The 15,856-nt window shown below is 36.8% G+C and overlaps 2 protein-coding genes, 1 long non-coding RNA gene and 1 pseudogene across 4 annotated transcripts in view; 3 read left to right on the top strand and 1 right to left on the bottom strand.

Moving 5' to 3' along the window:
- LOC127519897 (uncharacterized) overlaps positions 1-3,036 on the top strand; it is a 163,202-nt gene extending 160,166 nt beyond the window's left edge. The window contains exon 4 of the long non-coding RNA XR_007931946.1: positions 2,923-3,036. This is a non-coding gene — a long non-coding RNA (uncharacterized LOC127519897). The remainder of the gene's footprint in view (positions 1-2,922) is intronic.
- LOC127519785 (uncharacterized) lies at positions 2,600-6,954 on the bottom strand (annotated as a pseudogene).
- A 3,113-nt stretch (positions 6,955-10,067) lies between these two features.
- Positions 10,068-13,686, top strand: LOC127519803 (gastrula zinc finger protein XlCGF8.2DB-like). 2 transcript variants are annotated; one of them, XM_051907397.1, is made up of 3 exons: positions 10,068-10,156; positions 11,123-11,286; positions 12,767-13,686. In XM_051907397.1, the coding sequence occupies exons 2-3, from the start codon at positions 11,232-11,234 to the stop codon at positions 13,684-13,686; spliced, it is 975 nt and encodes a 324-aa protein (XP_051763357.1). In that variant the 5' UTR covers positions 10,068-10,156; positions 11,123-11,231. The 2 variants fall into 2 exon arrangements, with proteins under 2 accessions (XP_051763357.1, XP_051763356.1); XM_051907396.1 differs by having other exon boundaries at positions 10,072-10,156; positions 11,120-11,286.
- Positions 13,687-13,741: 55 nt separating this feature from the next.
- LOC127519845 (gastrula zinc finger protein XlCGF8.2DB-like) lies at positions 13,742-15,243 on the top strand. The gene has a single exon (XM_051907504.1). It carries the CDS (start codon positions 13,742-13,744, stop codon positions 14,585-14,587), a length of 846 nt encoding a protein of 281 aa, XP_051763464.1. The 3' UTR covers positions 14,588-15,243.
- The last annotated feature ends 613 nt before the right edge of the window (positions 15,244-15,856 follow it).

The raw sequence follows: 15,856 nt of genomic DNA, 5'->3' as shown, positions 1-15,856 counted from the left end.
AGGTCTTAAAATAATGTTCTATTGACTTCATATATTTATTTATGAATGTTTACCAACATATCAAATAGTTCAAAATATGGTACTACAGAACAGGCCATCTAATAGGCTACATCACTTCTAAAACAGACTTCTGATATGGTTGCCTTTATATTAAATTATCGGTTCAAATGGCATGTTCAGAAAAATAAGCATGAAATTTACATTGACAAATTGCTGTCTGGATACAGAGGCAGACAAGAGAAAATCATTTTGATAGATGCTTCATTACACCCTGTTGTTCTCATTATAATGGTCTTTTGTGGTTGTGAGCCCTACTTTTCAGATTCAGCAGATTAAACTACATGTCTGAGCTCAGACACCTCACCTGTTATGAAATCATGATTTCACCTCGAAGGCCTTTATTAACCCCCTGGGGACATATGGATTCATTTTTTTATGGATGGATGCTTCTTTGTTTTTTTTTCTTTTTTTTTTTGTCTTCAGAATTTGGGCTGCCATTCACAACCATTATAAATTTTAGAGGACTAAGGATATTTTTAAATATATCTCAGATTGTGTTTGTCTGATAGAAGACAGTCATATACACCTTGAGGGTGAGTAGATCATGGGGTAATTTTCATTTTTGGGTGAAATATCCCTTTAAAGTTAAAGCTGCAGAAATTTTTGAGCAAGCAAAATCAATTTTTGAGCAAGAAAACAGCCAGTATTCAAAACTATCTCCTTACCTTAGCCCGATTCACAACGGTAAGCTTGTAATAATGTGTTCTAATTTGAGTAGTACTGTAGGTTTCTACGGGAAATACGAGTGTCTGTTTACATATGGAGTCCTGGCTAGTAGGCTATGTGAGGATGCTGCAGGTGACGGATCATTTATAGCCTTTTCTCACAGCAGCTGGAATAATTAAAATGGTGTGCATGGTAATGAAACACGTGTAAGTGACTGAAGCTAGATTATGTTCCAGTTTTAAATGTGCATCTGATTACAGATACATGTGATTACATTATACTTACAAAAGCTTTGTATTTCAAAGAGAACAAGTTCTAAGGAACATTAAATTGCTTTTTAAAGAAAGGACAATTTCTTTAGTTAAAATTCGAATGGTATGGCAATTAGAGATTAGCCTAGACCAGGGTTGGGGAACTTTGATCCTGGAGGGCCGCTGTCCTGCAGAGTTTAGCTCCAACCCTAAATAAACACACCTGAAGCTAATCAGGGTCTTCAGGATTACTAAAGTTACAGGCAGGTGAGTGTTTTTTCAGGGTTGGAGCTAAACTCTGCAGGACAATGGCCCTCCAGGATCAACGTTCCTCACCCCTGGCCTAGACTGTACAGAAAATCTTCAGATAACGCTAATACACATTAAATACATAGTCATGCAATGTTGAAAACATTAACAATTTAAGAATAAGGTATAACAATAATAATAATTTGCATGATTTGACGTGATCTGAGCTAACTTTGCGATCGTTAGATTAAATCACCACTGGCAGTGCGATTTATTGTAAATCTTTTTATTTTCTCAGTTGGTCAGAACAAAAGTGGCAGACTTATTACTTGTTCAGCGAAACTTCTTATTTTGGACTTATTTCCGAGACATAGTATCTGTAATTCTGAAGTACAGTGGATATATCCACACTTGTGCGTTGACTGACAGCCCATACACTGCAAGACATTAGATTCATCCATGCTGAGGGGCCGTGCCGATGCACAACTCACGGAAGATAATTCCGTAAATAACTGCAATTGCAGATTTCAAACAGAGACGGCGACAAAGAGGCGAAACTTACGGACTGCAGCTAAGAGAATAACTGATTGATTGATTGATTGATTGATTGATTGAATCAGTTGTCTGACTCATTCAGATCACTAGATCACTGTGCTCCACAGAAGAAAAACAGACCAAAGGTGCATTCACGCCGTATCATAATTGCTGTAACTACGAGATTCTGGCTCGTAAAAAGCGTTCATGTCCTCATAGAGCTCGTAATTACAGTAAGCTGGGAGTTTTCTGAAAGCTCCCACATGTACCACGTGGCCGCTGTACCACCTGACCGCTGTAGATTCATTTAGGCGTTGATAGTGGTGCCATAGAAACACATAATTTCCAGTCAAAGGACGTGAACAGCTCCGAATATAACGTCACGTGTTGTCATCTCAAGATTCCGGTAAATACAAGGTGGTGTGAACGCAGCACAACTATCCCTTTAAATATAATTTACTGTTGCATAGATGCATTTAATCTTTCTGATACTTCAGTGTTTCAATTTTCATTTGTTTATTTATAACATTTCCAGACTCCACAGACACAATGAGGAGGAAGATATGCTTTAAAAAAGAATATGAAATTTGCAACACAAGAGTTCCTACAATATACATTTATCCACACAGCATAAAAAAATCCAAACAATAGTTCAAAATATAAGTGTTTTTGAACTCTATTGATAGGATGCTGATATGATGATATGTAAACTGACATTGATATGCAAAGCATAGAGAAAAACTCTTCTAATCAGTGCATCATTTGTAAGAGTTGTTTAACTTCGCCACCTAGTGACCACATGGGAGAATACATGATTAATCAGTGAGGAACTGATGGTGGTCTGTTTCCTCATCTTCTGTTCAACTTTCATCTGAAGTGATCAACCAATACAGCAACAGTAGCCACGCCCAACAGAGCAGAGAGGACCAATCGAATCACAGCTTCAGTAAAACTACAACACTGGACAGAGTCTGAGAGAAGAAAAATAAAAACACTAAATCATTAGTGAGCTCAATACCTTATAAAAGTTTTTTTTTTTCCTAAATGATGCATCACTGCCTGGAAATTACCATGCATTGACATAACCAAACAGGCTTGACAGAGTTCACTGATGTTGGCCAGATGTTGAGTCTGGTTGCTGATGGGATTGTTGAGCACACAGCTGTAGGTGTTTTTATCCTGATATTCCACCTCCAGAGGTAGAGAGAGACTGATGCTGAGATCAGACACACTGATGCTGGACAATAAACTGTTTCCTTTGTACCAGGAGAGAGTCACATGACTCACATTCTCAGCTGAACACAGCAGTGAACATTTGGACACTGATGATCCTGATGATGATGAAGAACAGATTGAAGAGTTACTGGTGACGACAGGAAGGGGAAGATGAGCTGGAAAACATGAGAATTTTTTATTTTATTTTAGGACCACCAATTATTAATAAAAGACATAATACATAATTTTAAACACATCAAGATTTTCCAGAATAAATGTAACAAGATATTAAGACAATGTGTGGATATTAATTGGAAAATTAATGGTTCTGACTAGATTTACTCACCATAGACAGTAACATTGAATCTCTTGAGGAAGATCCGTCTGCTTCTTCAGACATGTACTTCATAAAGTCCAGAGTGTTCAGATCTGATGTTTCTGATGGTCAGAGATCCAGTTTGATTCTCCATCTGGAGTCTGTCTCCAAATATCTTATTACTCTTAAACATATAGATGTTCTGATTATAGATTTCAGCTATGCGAGTCTCACGAGGTCCAAACATCCACCGTATCTGATCATTTTTCAGTACTTCAGTAAAATTAGTGTTTAAAGAGACTGAATCTCCTGCAGTCACTGACTTCATTTCATCCATATCAGTGCCCAACACACCTGAAGAACACATAAAAATACATTATAGAGAGACTTAATATAATCTATAATTTCCTAGAGTTTAATCATACTTCTAAAAGGTCAATTTAATCTCTTGTGGAAAAGCATTTGTGTTTAAATAAATGCTCCACGTTTGCCGATTAAAAGTATTAAGAGTTTCTCGCCACTCAGGACAAACAGGATCAGAGCGCACAGATGAGAGGACATCGTGACAGAAACAAACGTCCAGCCGAGAGTCACTTCAGACACAGAAGAGTGACTTCCTAAAATGTGCAGTTATTTCCTAATTCTAGATTATTAAATCAAAAGCCGTCTGGTTTTAGTGGTCTGTGTTCTCTGTCTCGCTCTCCAGACGAAGTTCAATGTATTTTTTTTTATCTTCCTCCTAATATCGCAGAAACTCAGTGTATCTGTCACAACCTGTGTGTTATTTTTATTATTATTTCATTCTCTGTATGGACTACTTGCACAACTGTTTCCTTATTATTACGGCTCAGGCGTTCAGTAACAGCATTCAGCGCATAGACAGTTACTCAGGAGAATGCAGATTATTACTGCATTTTAGGGCTGTAAGTTGAGTGAAACAATTGATCATGTTCTTTGTGTTAACATGAATTATACTGAACCTGCTGAAATGTCCCTATAAATATATTTTCCTTCACAAATGTGCATTCTGAATATTAAATAAATATATTTTTGCCCAATAACCTGCAGCAGCCCAGCACTTGTCTTCTCATTAAAAGTGTTTTTCACTTACTGATCATATTTCATACCTGTTGAGTTTCCAAAACAAAACTTATAACCTTTAAAATAGCATAATAGGGGCACTTTACACAGCAAAATCCTCAGTGTAAAATTAACACTGCTGGGGTTTATATGAGTCCACACCCAGAGTGTGAAAAGGTAACACTGAATCAGTATTGAAGTTAAGTAGATAATTAAGTGATTAATTAAGTGATGAACACCTGCTGTTAACAAGCAGAATCACTGAAGTAAAGAGAAACACAAGAACTACAACTGACTTCAGTTCCAGCCTTAGATTAAATCAACTCAAGATAAAACAAGACATTAAATCTCTCAAGGTCTGATTAAAAAACTCCGCAAACAGCATTACCAGCTTCACTTATTACTAACCAGATTTACTTTATTTCTGTCAGATGTCTACAGCAGTTCTTAATGAGAATTAACAGAGGTTTAGATGTTGATGTCTTATTGAAAATAAGAACTACATTGGACCATACATTTATTTGTATTTATTAAACTGGAGATACTGTTCAAATACTTTATATATGAAATTTAGCCGATTTAAAAAAAATCTGTTTAAAGATGATAAACAACACTGCAATACAGTTACTGCCTTTTAAATTAATCAACATGTAGCATATTAACAACTCTTGTAGGTCTCCTTCTGGACTGAAGCACAGGCTCTACTCTTCAGCACAGTGGTGACCCACAAAACTCAACAGAAACATTTAGGCCTACGTTTTTGACCAACGTTTTCCACTTCTAATGGCATTTCTAGCGAGAAATTACTATTGTAGTAATTAAATATTTGGTAAGTTCTCACCAAAGCTCTATTTTTCTATTTTCTATATTTCTCTATTTTGCTGTAGATTGTTAAACTGTTACGCTGCCTCAGAAGTCTGTCCAAAATCAGTTTTGTGAGGTACCTTTGTGCGCAAACGCTGCCTGCAGTGTCACTGCCTATACGTTTTCGGATGCAGCCCAGGAGAGTAAATGTTGACTGCCTTTACAATTACCGGAGAAGTGGGAACGATATGTGTCGCTCGAGACCATTATGTTTTGTCCAGTGACGAAGATAGACAGCCATGCTTATTTGTGAACTTAGTTCGACAGTGGGGATGGTATAGGAGCGCTGGCCTTTGGTTTTTCCTCTGCTTACCTCGGATGTCTGCTTACCAACACTGACATATGGCCCTTTGTCTCTGCCTAACTGCCGTGAGTTTGGAGAAGGACATTTATCTTTTCAGTCGATATGCGATGCACACTTTTGCCAAGCATTTTTCATACTTACACAAGAACATATTGTAAAAACAATATTAGTATTGCACAGCTTAATTTAGTTATGTAGATTCATTTGCTTATAACAGCACATACATACAGTAAATACATGTGAACATACATTAATTATTTCAGTTTTCATTTATTTATAACATTTCCAGACTCCACAAAATATTTAATAAATATTTGCTTTAATAAAGCATATATATATATATATATATATATACAGAAATTTGCAACACAAGAATTACTACAACACACATTTCTCTATATAGCACACATAAAAAAATTAAATTAAGACTTTAATGGGACTCACCTTGATCACTTGGAGTTTGACTCGCTTCGATTTCTGCGATTGTAGTAATGACAGGTGATGTGACATGTGCTTTAAAACACAAATAAACAAATTAAAGAGACACTACAAAATTCATGTAAGAAAGAGAAATAAAGGTTAAAAAGACAATGTGACAGTGATATTTAACTCACCATAGACAATAACCAAGAATATCTCCCGCGAGGTTTTTCTGGAGCTGCCGATTGTCACTGTATAATATCCGGAGTCACTGAATCTGATGTTTGTGATGGTCAGAGATCCAGTCGGATGCAGCTTCAGTCGGTCTCTGAATCTCCCATCATCACCAGCATACGTAGAAATGCTGTGTTTAGAGACTTCAGCAATATGTGATTCATCAGGTCCATACTTCCACGTTATGCGATCATTTCTCTGAATGTAAGTAACATCACTGCGTAGAGTGACAGAATCTCCCTCCATCGCCGATATTATCTTTATTCCATCTGCTTCGACATCTGAAATATATATTTACATAAAAAGTGTAAATACAATTGTGGTTTGAGAGCCATGGCTAAAAATGTTTAAAATGTTTTAAAAAGGAAGTGTACATCAACAGAAAATGTTTTGTTCTTTTTTCTAGAATTAATATGTTCTTAGTTACCATCATTTTTCACTGCATGTTCTTAAATATGACAGTTACCGCTATTGAACTGCAACACAAATTCTAGATAGCATGAAAGCCAAGAGATATACCAGATAGCCTAGAGATTCATCAATGCACTTGCAAAACACATTTATTAGAAGCAGAATAACTAATAATAATAATAAAAATTTACGCTTACCATGAACACATATAAAACAAGTCAACAAGCTCCACAGGAACATTTTTGAAAAACTGACTAGTAGAGTTTAGTAGCTTCAGCAGAGCACAAAAATATATGTCTGATAACCTTCTCACTGTTTTGAGAAGGTTTCCACTGAAAATGACCACAAGATCAGAACCATTGGGGTCCTAAACAGTCGCTGACTTGCAGAGTATTATCAGACTGAAGGTTTAATATCAGGTCATCATCACACACCCACTGCAACTGAAACTAAAGTAACCACTTCTTGTTCTGAGCAACTTTCAAAAACAACAATGAAAGGTCTTGTGTTACTATGACTATCAATATTAGTGTACTATTACTATTGCAAGCCATATAGCAAATAACATCTGGCCTAGTTGTGGCCCACATCTACCACATTCTTCTGGCCTACATACCGCATGGAATGATGCCGATAACTCAGCCTGAGTGTGGCTGGCAATTGCATACATTTCCTGGTCTCATCTGGGCCAACTATGGCACATATGGCTCAGTTCTGGCAGTGGCAAAGGTCACATGGGCCACATCTGGGCCATACACAGCAAGTTACAACTCACTCTAAAACCGGCTTCATGTGTGTGGGTCAGATACGGCCCCTATGACCTTTCTCGCTGCCAGAACTGAGCCATATGTGCCACAGTTGGCCCAGATGAGGCCTGGATATGTATGCTATCTGGAAAAGTTCAACTCCAAGAAATTTTATATATAAGTACACTAAAGGCACAATATATAAGATTTTTGGATTAAAATATCCTAAAACCACTATAACCATTTTATATATTTTGTTGACTTGTGTACGTACATTATCCCAAATGTTTCCAAGAATTTTAACCAGGACACAGACCGTGTCCGTGCGTCGCCTATCAATGACATCATAACCGCGTTACCCTTGTTTTCCGGTTTTATTTTGTAGAAACCATGGAAACACCAAAGACGATTTAGTATATTATGTGTTTTATTAGACAGGTGAGCAACTATTTGGATACATTTATAGACAGAAAACTAATTGTTATATAGATCAACACAGTAAGTCTTATTGTTTAAATCTCGTTTTCTTGATTTACCGCGAGTACCATGTTTTACCATGCCTAATATCGATCTAGCTTACTGCAGTGTGCAACAAGTGTCTCATAGTAGCTGCCGAGCGAATGCAGAGTAGCATTGTAACAACTTTCAACATGCAAATGTGATGAAATGATCTGATAATATGATAAAACAGCGCTGCTTTACCCCACATATGCTTGACAGGAAGCGACTGTGGCATAATAAAAGCTCCACTGCTCTCAAGCCGTGTGTCACGCTCGTCTCTCATTAGCAATCGCTCCAGTAGCCTCATTCTGCTCCAACGGCTTTCAGCCACACCCAGCTTCATACTGCAGTAATGTTAATAAATCTTTAATACATTAGCTCATCCATGAATATGATTTCTGCCCGAGTCCCGTCGGATTCTTTCCACTGGCTGTAGACGTGAAGACAACACCTTCCATGATTCTGCGAAATCAAGACGTCATCAAGCTACTCCTTTGTTTTCAGTAAGCGACCTCTAGCGGCAAAAATTACATATTGTGCCTTTAATAATGAAAATAATCAATGTAGTAACTGAGAAAAAATGTGTTTTCTTTATAGAACTACATCTATATAGATTTTTAGAATACAGTCACAGATGTTACAATATATTTATTTCCAGAAATATTTGGTTCCAGTGGTTGGCAGTAACATGAATGTTTATGATATTTCAGAGGACGTGTCCTTGAGACAATGTGCAAACGAATGGAACTTAAAATATTGATGTACACACCTCAAATCACAACTTTTTAATGGATTATTTTAAAACAGTAATAAAGTTTCAATGTTCACACGGGTATAGCCAAGACCAGACAAGTGCTCCTCAGCATTAAATGCTAGAATGAGTCGGTCTTGTAAGTGCGCATTGCTACATCACATGTTCCCGCCCCCACGGTCACGATGTGAAAATACTATCAAAACTTCATTTTGGAAAAATGCTTTGTATTAAAAATGTACTGCTATCTATTAATGCAACAGTGAATAACAACTGTCTGTGGTGTCCCAGTGGATTACATGATTGACAATTTAGTGTTAAGTGATTAATTTACACCAAAACAAAAGATAACATGTATGCCAAACATTATTTTTGTCTTACATTTCATAATGAACTCAGATAAGCTCAGTGCCGACTCGTTTTCTATCTGTTCTTTTTCATCAATTGGAATGTGTGTAAAGGATTGTGGTTGATTTAAGGACGCAAAGGATACACCTGATATCCTTCGGAATGAGCTGAATGAAGGATGCAAAACGAAGGCCTTCCAAGGATCCTTCAAATAGATACAGCCTTCAGCAGCGCTTAATGTCTTGGCAGCTGAGATATGCAGACTTCCTTTTGAGAATCACCCATTGTGAGAATCAGTGCGCCCTGATTTTCACAGTGTATTGTGGTACTTTTTAAGAAGCAAATGTTTCAATAGGATTTTGTGATTTAAACAGCCCTTAAAATGGAAGATTCCCTGATCAGTGCCCAGACTGCTGAACTAGGGAGCTGATTGAGACGCACCCAAACTCAGCGCACAGCATGAAAAGGAACAGAGGATGAAAGGAAATCATTCTTACGATATTCTGGATAAAAAACTCTACACAGTAGGGGAAAAAACAAACTTGCATTCAGCTCTGAACAATTCTGAATGTAGGACTACAAAGACAATTGAAGACTAATGGCCTGTATTAAAAGGACAATGACCTCTGCTGGTGAAAGTCAGATTTAAGATTCAAGATTTATTAGTCACCTACAGAATACAACTTGCAGTGAAATTGAAACCAGGTAATCTACCTAGACTGTGCATATAAATAGCAGATAAATTGGTAAAAAGAAAAAAAACGTAAGAATGAACAATAAAACAAAATAGCAATAATTATTTAATAAGATTTGAGCAGTCAAATACAGGGAATGTGAAAATAAATCAATAAATAAACAAACAAACAAATAAATAAATGTAAGTCGTAGAGAGAGTAATGTGGGGCTCAGTTAGCCTACTGGTTGTGGATGTGATACACATGACTGAGATTGAATGAGATTACTTTTCGTCTAAAAACCCAATTTACATGTTATTTAATTGGTTCTCAGTAAATATCAAGTCAGAAAAATGAAAAGCACTCAGTTTTTACACTGTCTTCATCGACTTACATAAAAATCAGCGCGGCTTTACTTTTTGTTTTGTTGTTTTTGTCGGTTGGTGGGTTGCAGTTGATTTTGCCTCTACGTGATGACGTCATCGACGCCAGCGCGCTCGCGAGTTTTCTGAGGTGATTTGAGCAGAGAAGGGTGAGTTTCGTGTTTACTATAAAATACACTTTATAGTTTAAAAAAAAAACATTTTCAGATGGTTATTTCTGTGTTGTCCATCGGATACAGTGCTATTTCTTTTTCGTTTCTGGTGTTTGCTGGCTGAATAGGCTGTATAGAAGGCAATCAAGCCAAGGAATCAAGCATGTGAGGAACGTAAAATCAAAGACTGACTTTGGGTGAAACCCACCATGTCGCGATTGATTTTGTATGTTTGTGTATGATTGTTAAGAACGAAAATGTTACTGAATGACACATTATCTTTTTTTAAATGGGTTTTATCATTGCTAGCACACATACAAAATCGTAGTAAATGAATGGTACTAAGAAGCAATATTTAGATTCATATGGACTTATAAGCAGCTTTATGGTATTTTCTTTACACGTAAAATAATTAAACGGTCTCCCACACAGAAAGGAGGCAGAAAAAATAATAAAGTCAGATCTGTGCTGATGATCCTGTAAATTGTTTCAGAAGTGTCGCTATTAACAGAGCTGCTGAAATGCCTCTATATTTCATGTCAAATGTTTTTTTTTTTTACCTCGTTCATTATGCTGATGTCTTCAATCACCTGTAAACTGCCACTTAAAGCTCACTTTATTGGTGTCAACAGACAAAAACAAACTACACCATTGCCACTTTTGAAATCTACACAATATAGGCTGTAAATCTTCTGTTATTATTTATACATTTTTATATTTGAAAATGAAATCTTTTAATTATGCTATTTATTTATACTTTCCTTATTCTTTGTCCATTTGTTCATATGGCAAGAGTAGTTTATATTAGATCAACCCACACACAAAACAGAAATACATAGAATGTGAATTTGTAACTTTATCTATCTATCTATGAAAATGTAAACACAAAACACTGAATGATTAAAATGTGTGTAATAATGAAAACAGTTTAATAACATAACAGATTATTTTTTATTTTAGCAGATCTGCTGTTCCTACCACAGAACTTGAAGCTCCTCCCACAACAGCTCACCAATATATGCTGGACTATTCCCATCAATCTATAAGTGAAGAAGAGAGTTGAACAGAGAACATGAGTGATCCCGAATCCTGCAGAATGGAACATGAAGATACCGAAGAACAAAGAGGTTGGTGTTTATTCTTGATTCCTCATTAATAATTAATGAATATTAAATTCATAAATCGTGTAGTTAAAAAGGCCACAAGAGCTGTGAAATAACATAGTTTAAGTATCAAATAATATACAGCACACTTTCTATGAACTGGGTACAAACTGGAGCCTGAAACTGAAATCTTTTCTCAACAACTGGTAAATGAAAGGAGTTGTAAATGAAAAAATTGGCTCAGATAATATCTGAGCAGTTTTATTTACATTTCTTTTACACCTGGTTTAGAATTTTTTCAACTGTTACTAAAATTTTGAAGGTCATAAATTAAGAAAAACCTGATTTATAGTTAACTTCAATAGTTTTATTATTAACTCTTTCCCCGCCAGCGTTTTTGAAAAAATTAGCTAGCCATCATTTTCACAAAATTTTCATGGCCCCCAGAATATTTTGTTGTATGAATATCTGAACATGCAATATGTCAAAAGAAAGAACAGAACCTCTGCTTTTAGACAACAAAAAATGTTTTATTCCAGTTTCATAAATACTTTTTTATCGACACTTGAATGTGGGTAAGTTTCATAAAAAAGCAACATTTAGAGCAAAAAGCTGAGAAAATTCAGTTTTTGTCAAAAAACACATCTGGATCATATTCAGAACAACAGTCAAAACATAGATGGAGTAGATCGAGTCCATCAACACCCCTAATGCTTGCACAGTCCTATAGCTCGTCCTGGGTCGACATTTCATTCAGTATCATTCAGCAGTTTTGCTTTATATGCTGTTTAATATTAATGATAACATTATTTTACATATGTATATGATTACATATGAGATTGCTTTTTTTTGTGTCATCTTTGCCTGTGTTTTGATCCGGAGATTCAGTACTCAGAAAATGTGTTTATAGCGCCCCCTACCATATAACACCGTAAACACGGAAAGACGGAAAATTACATCAATGGTGGGGAAGCGTTTTCTCACAAATGATGGACATTTCTGTCAGTGGCGGGAAAAGAGTTAACTTCAATTTGTCTTAAATTATAGAAGTTATTCAGAAGTAATTTTTAAACTTTTGGTAACATAGTTGATGAATGCAGTCAAAACAGTTTGTGTAAAAGCTAAGTTTGGGTTGAGATTCAATGGGTCAATGCTAATAACTGGAAAATTCAAAATTGATTTTTCATGAACTGAATTAAATACCTGAGAGACTGTGCCAGAAACACTGAATTTGTGCCTATATTTAAAAAAAAAACAGGAAGATCAATGTGCCCAATTCATGGAAAATTCTAGGAACATATAATTGATTTATAAAAAAAAAAATTAAATTTATTGTAAAATTGTATTGCGGTTGTCTGTGTTCTTCTGGTGTTACATTAGCGTTCTCTATGTCATTTCCCTTTTTTTTTTAATGACATACAGAAAACTCCCTCATGACTCTACATAGGACAAGTGGTTTGGAGAATAGATGAATAAAAATATAACTTTTTTTATTTTATTTCAGACTTAATGGAACAGAATGAGGGGAGTGAAAAACTGGGCAAAGGAGATGAGAATCATCATCATGTTAAAACCGGAGAAAAATCTTTGAGGAGGGCCAAGAATCACTTAAAAATCCACACAGGAGAGAAGCCTTTTACATGTGATCAATGTGGGAAGAGTTTCGCACAAAAAGGAACCCTGAAGAGACACATGACAATCCACTCTGGTGAGAAGCCTCACACATGTGATCAGTGTGGGAAGAGCTTCACATACAAAGAACACCTTAAGGGACACATAAAAATTCACACTGGAGAAAAGCCGCACACATGTGATAAGTGTGGGAAAAGTTTTATACATAAAGAAAACCTTAAGAAACACATGATAATCCACACAGGAGAGAAACCGCACATCTGTGATCAATGTGGGAAGGGTTTCACTCAAAAACAAACCCTCAAAGAACACATGAGGGTCCACACTGGAGAGAAACCGTACCCATGTGATCAGTGCGGGAAGAGTTTTGCACAACAAAGACATCTTAAGGTACACATGAAAACACACACTGGAGTGAAGCCATACACATGTGATCAATGTGGGAAGAGTTTTGCACGAACAGAACACCTTAAGGGACACATGAGGATCCACACTGGAGAGAAGCCGCACACATGTGATCAATGTGGGAGGAGTTTTGCACGAACAGAACACCTTAAGGGACACATGAAGATCCACAATGGAGAGAAGCCGTACACATGTGATCAGTGCTGGAAGAGTTTTACACATGCAAACACACTTAAATTACATCTGCATTCTCACTCGGGAGAAAAACCGTTTTACTGTGATCAGTGTGGGAAAACTTATTTTTCTGCATCATCCCTAAAGGTCCACCTGAAAGTTCATTCAAAGGAGAAGCCTCACATGTGTTCTTTGTGTGGAAAAGAGTTTTAGTCTACCGAGTGGCTTAAAAATCCACCAGCAAAGACACAGTCGAGTGAAGAATCATATGTGCTTTGATTGTGGGAAGACCTTTGTTATTTATGCTGAATTGAAACGGCACCAGAGAATTCACACTGGAGAAAATCCTTACAAGTGTTCATACTGTGACAAGAGATTTTATCAGCCAGCATCTCTGAAAACTCATGAGAGGATCCACACTGGAGAGAAGCCATACACATGTGATCAGTGTGGGAAGAGTTTCACACAAATAGGAAACCTCAAAGTTCACATGAAAATCCACACTGGAGAGAAACCGCACACGTGTGATCAGTGTGGGAAGAGTTTTACACTAAAAGAAGGCCTTAAGGAACACATGAAAATCCACACTGGAGAAAAGCCGCACACGTGTGATCAGTGTGGGAAGAGTTTTACACAAAAATCAAGCCTCAATGAACACATGAAAATCCACACTGGAGAAAAGCCGCACACATGTGATCAATGTGGGAAGAGTTTTACACAAAAATCAAGCCTCAATGAACATATGAAAATCCACTCTGGAGTGAAGCCGCACACATGTGATCGGTGCAGGAAGAGTTTTACACATGCATACACTCTTAAATTACACCTGCGTTCTCATTCTGGAGAAAAGCCATTTAACTGTGACCAGTGCGGGAAAGCTTGTTTTTCAGCATCAAACCTAAAGGTCCACATGAAAGTTCACACAAAGGAGAAGCCTCACATGTGTTCTTTATGTGGAAAGAGTTTTACTCAGCTGAGTACTTTAAAAGTACATCAGCAACGACACAATGGTGTGAAGAATCATTTGTGCTTTGATTGTGGGAAGACCTTTGTTACAGATGCTGCACTGAAAGTACACCAGAAAATTCACACTGGAGAAAAAGCTTCCCAGTAATCACACCATGACAAGAGATTTGATCAGTCAAGACCTCTGAAAACACATGAGAGGATCCACACTGGAGAGAAGCCACACACATGTGGTCAGTGTGGGAAGAGTTTCACATAAAAAAAGGATACCTTAAGATTCACTGGAAAATCCACAGTAGAGACAGACCACATGATTTACACATGTAAGCACTCTTAAGTTACATCTGCATTCTCATTGTGGACAAAATCCATTTAACTGTGATCAAAACAGAAAAGATTTTTGTGGTATTATCCCTGAAGAACCATGTGAAAAAGTTTGTACAAAGGTGAAGCCTTGCATGTGTTTTTTCTCTGATCTTCCTACTGAGTGTGAAACTCTGTGAATGTTTACATGTCTTTAGTTCTCATGACTAGGTGCTACTTAAACCATTTGGGATACTGCTATCTTTAATATAATCTTAAGGATTATCTACTAGGTTTGCTGGAGCTTGCAGTTAGGGGTAATTCCCAGGATTGCCTTTAGATGCTTTGGTTAAGTGGTCATTTCTGAGGCTGTGTGTAAGGTTAACGTCTTTAATGACTGCCCACTGAATGCCTATAAAATACAATGTGTCACTGCCTTAGTTGGACTTTATGACTGCAGCATCAAACAGCACATTCTCAATAAAGAATCTTTGCTTCTGAGTTTCCTACAGTCTTTTAACTAAAATTGCACCAGAAAATTAACACTAGAGAAAACCCTAAAGTTGTACACACTGTGAAAAGCAGTGGTGGTCTAGACCATAGAAACTCAGCTCAAATGAATCTATCAAGTTGATTTTGAGAAGTTGGCTAATCTTGTATTGTGGTGTGATGAGCAGTGATGAACGTTTCTAACATCTATGCTAGGGCTACACATTTAGGACAAATTATAATTGTCGCTTAATTCCCTTGATATTGTAATTTTTGATTTACAACAAAATACTTTTTTGTGAGTGGCAACTGCATGTCATATGTCGATTTCACATATCCAAACTGGCCAATACAGGATGGTGTAACTGAATAGAAATCAATAGAAATGCCAATGATAATCACACAAAGAAGAGTTCTGACCTTCGGTTATTCACTTCACTCACCATAGACAGTAGGGGTCACTGCACAGGATGCGCTGAGAGACGTGCACTTTGTTTGATGTTGCTGTGCGGAGTCTCGCCCGTCGGTATTTTCCTTACAAATGCTCTACAAAGGCATCGTTCATGTCGTTTGGAATGCAATGGACTTATATATTTAAAATATGAAACTCACTTACAGAAGGCTG

The sequence above is a fragment of the Ctenopharyngodon idella genome, chromosome 10 (genome assembly GCF_019924925.1).
Source record: "Ctenopharyngodon idella isolate HZGC_01 chromosome 10, HZGC01, whole genome shotgun sequence".
Classification (NCBI taxonomy): Eukaryota; Metazoa; Chordata; class Actinopteri; order Cypriniformes; family Xenocyprididae; genus Ctenopharyngodon; species Ctenopharyngodon idella.
The sequence above is the reverse complement of the archived record's forward strand: the minus strand, read 5'-3'. Positions and strand labels throughout refer to the sequence as shown.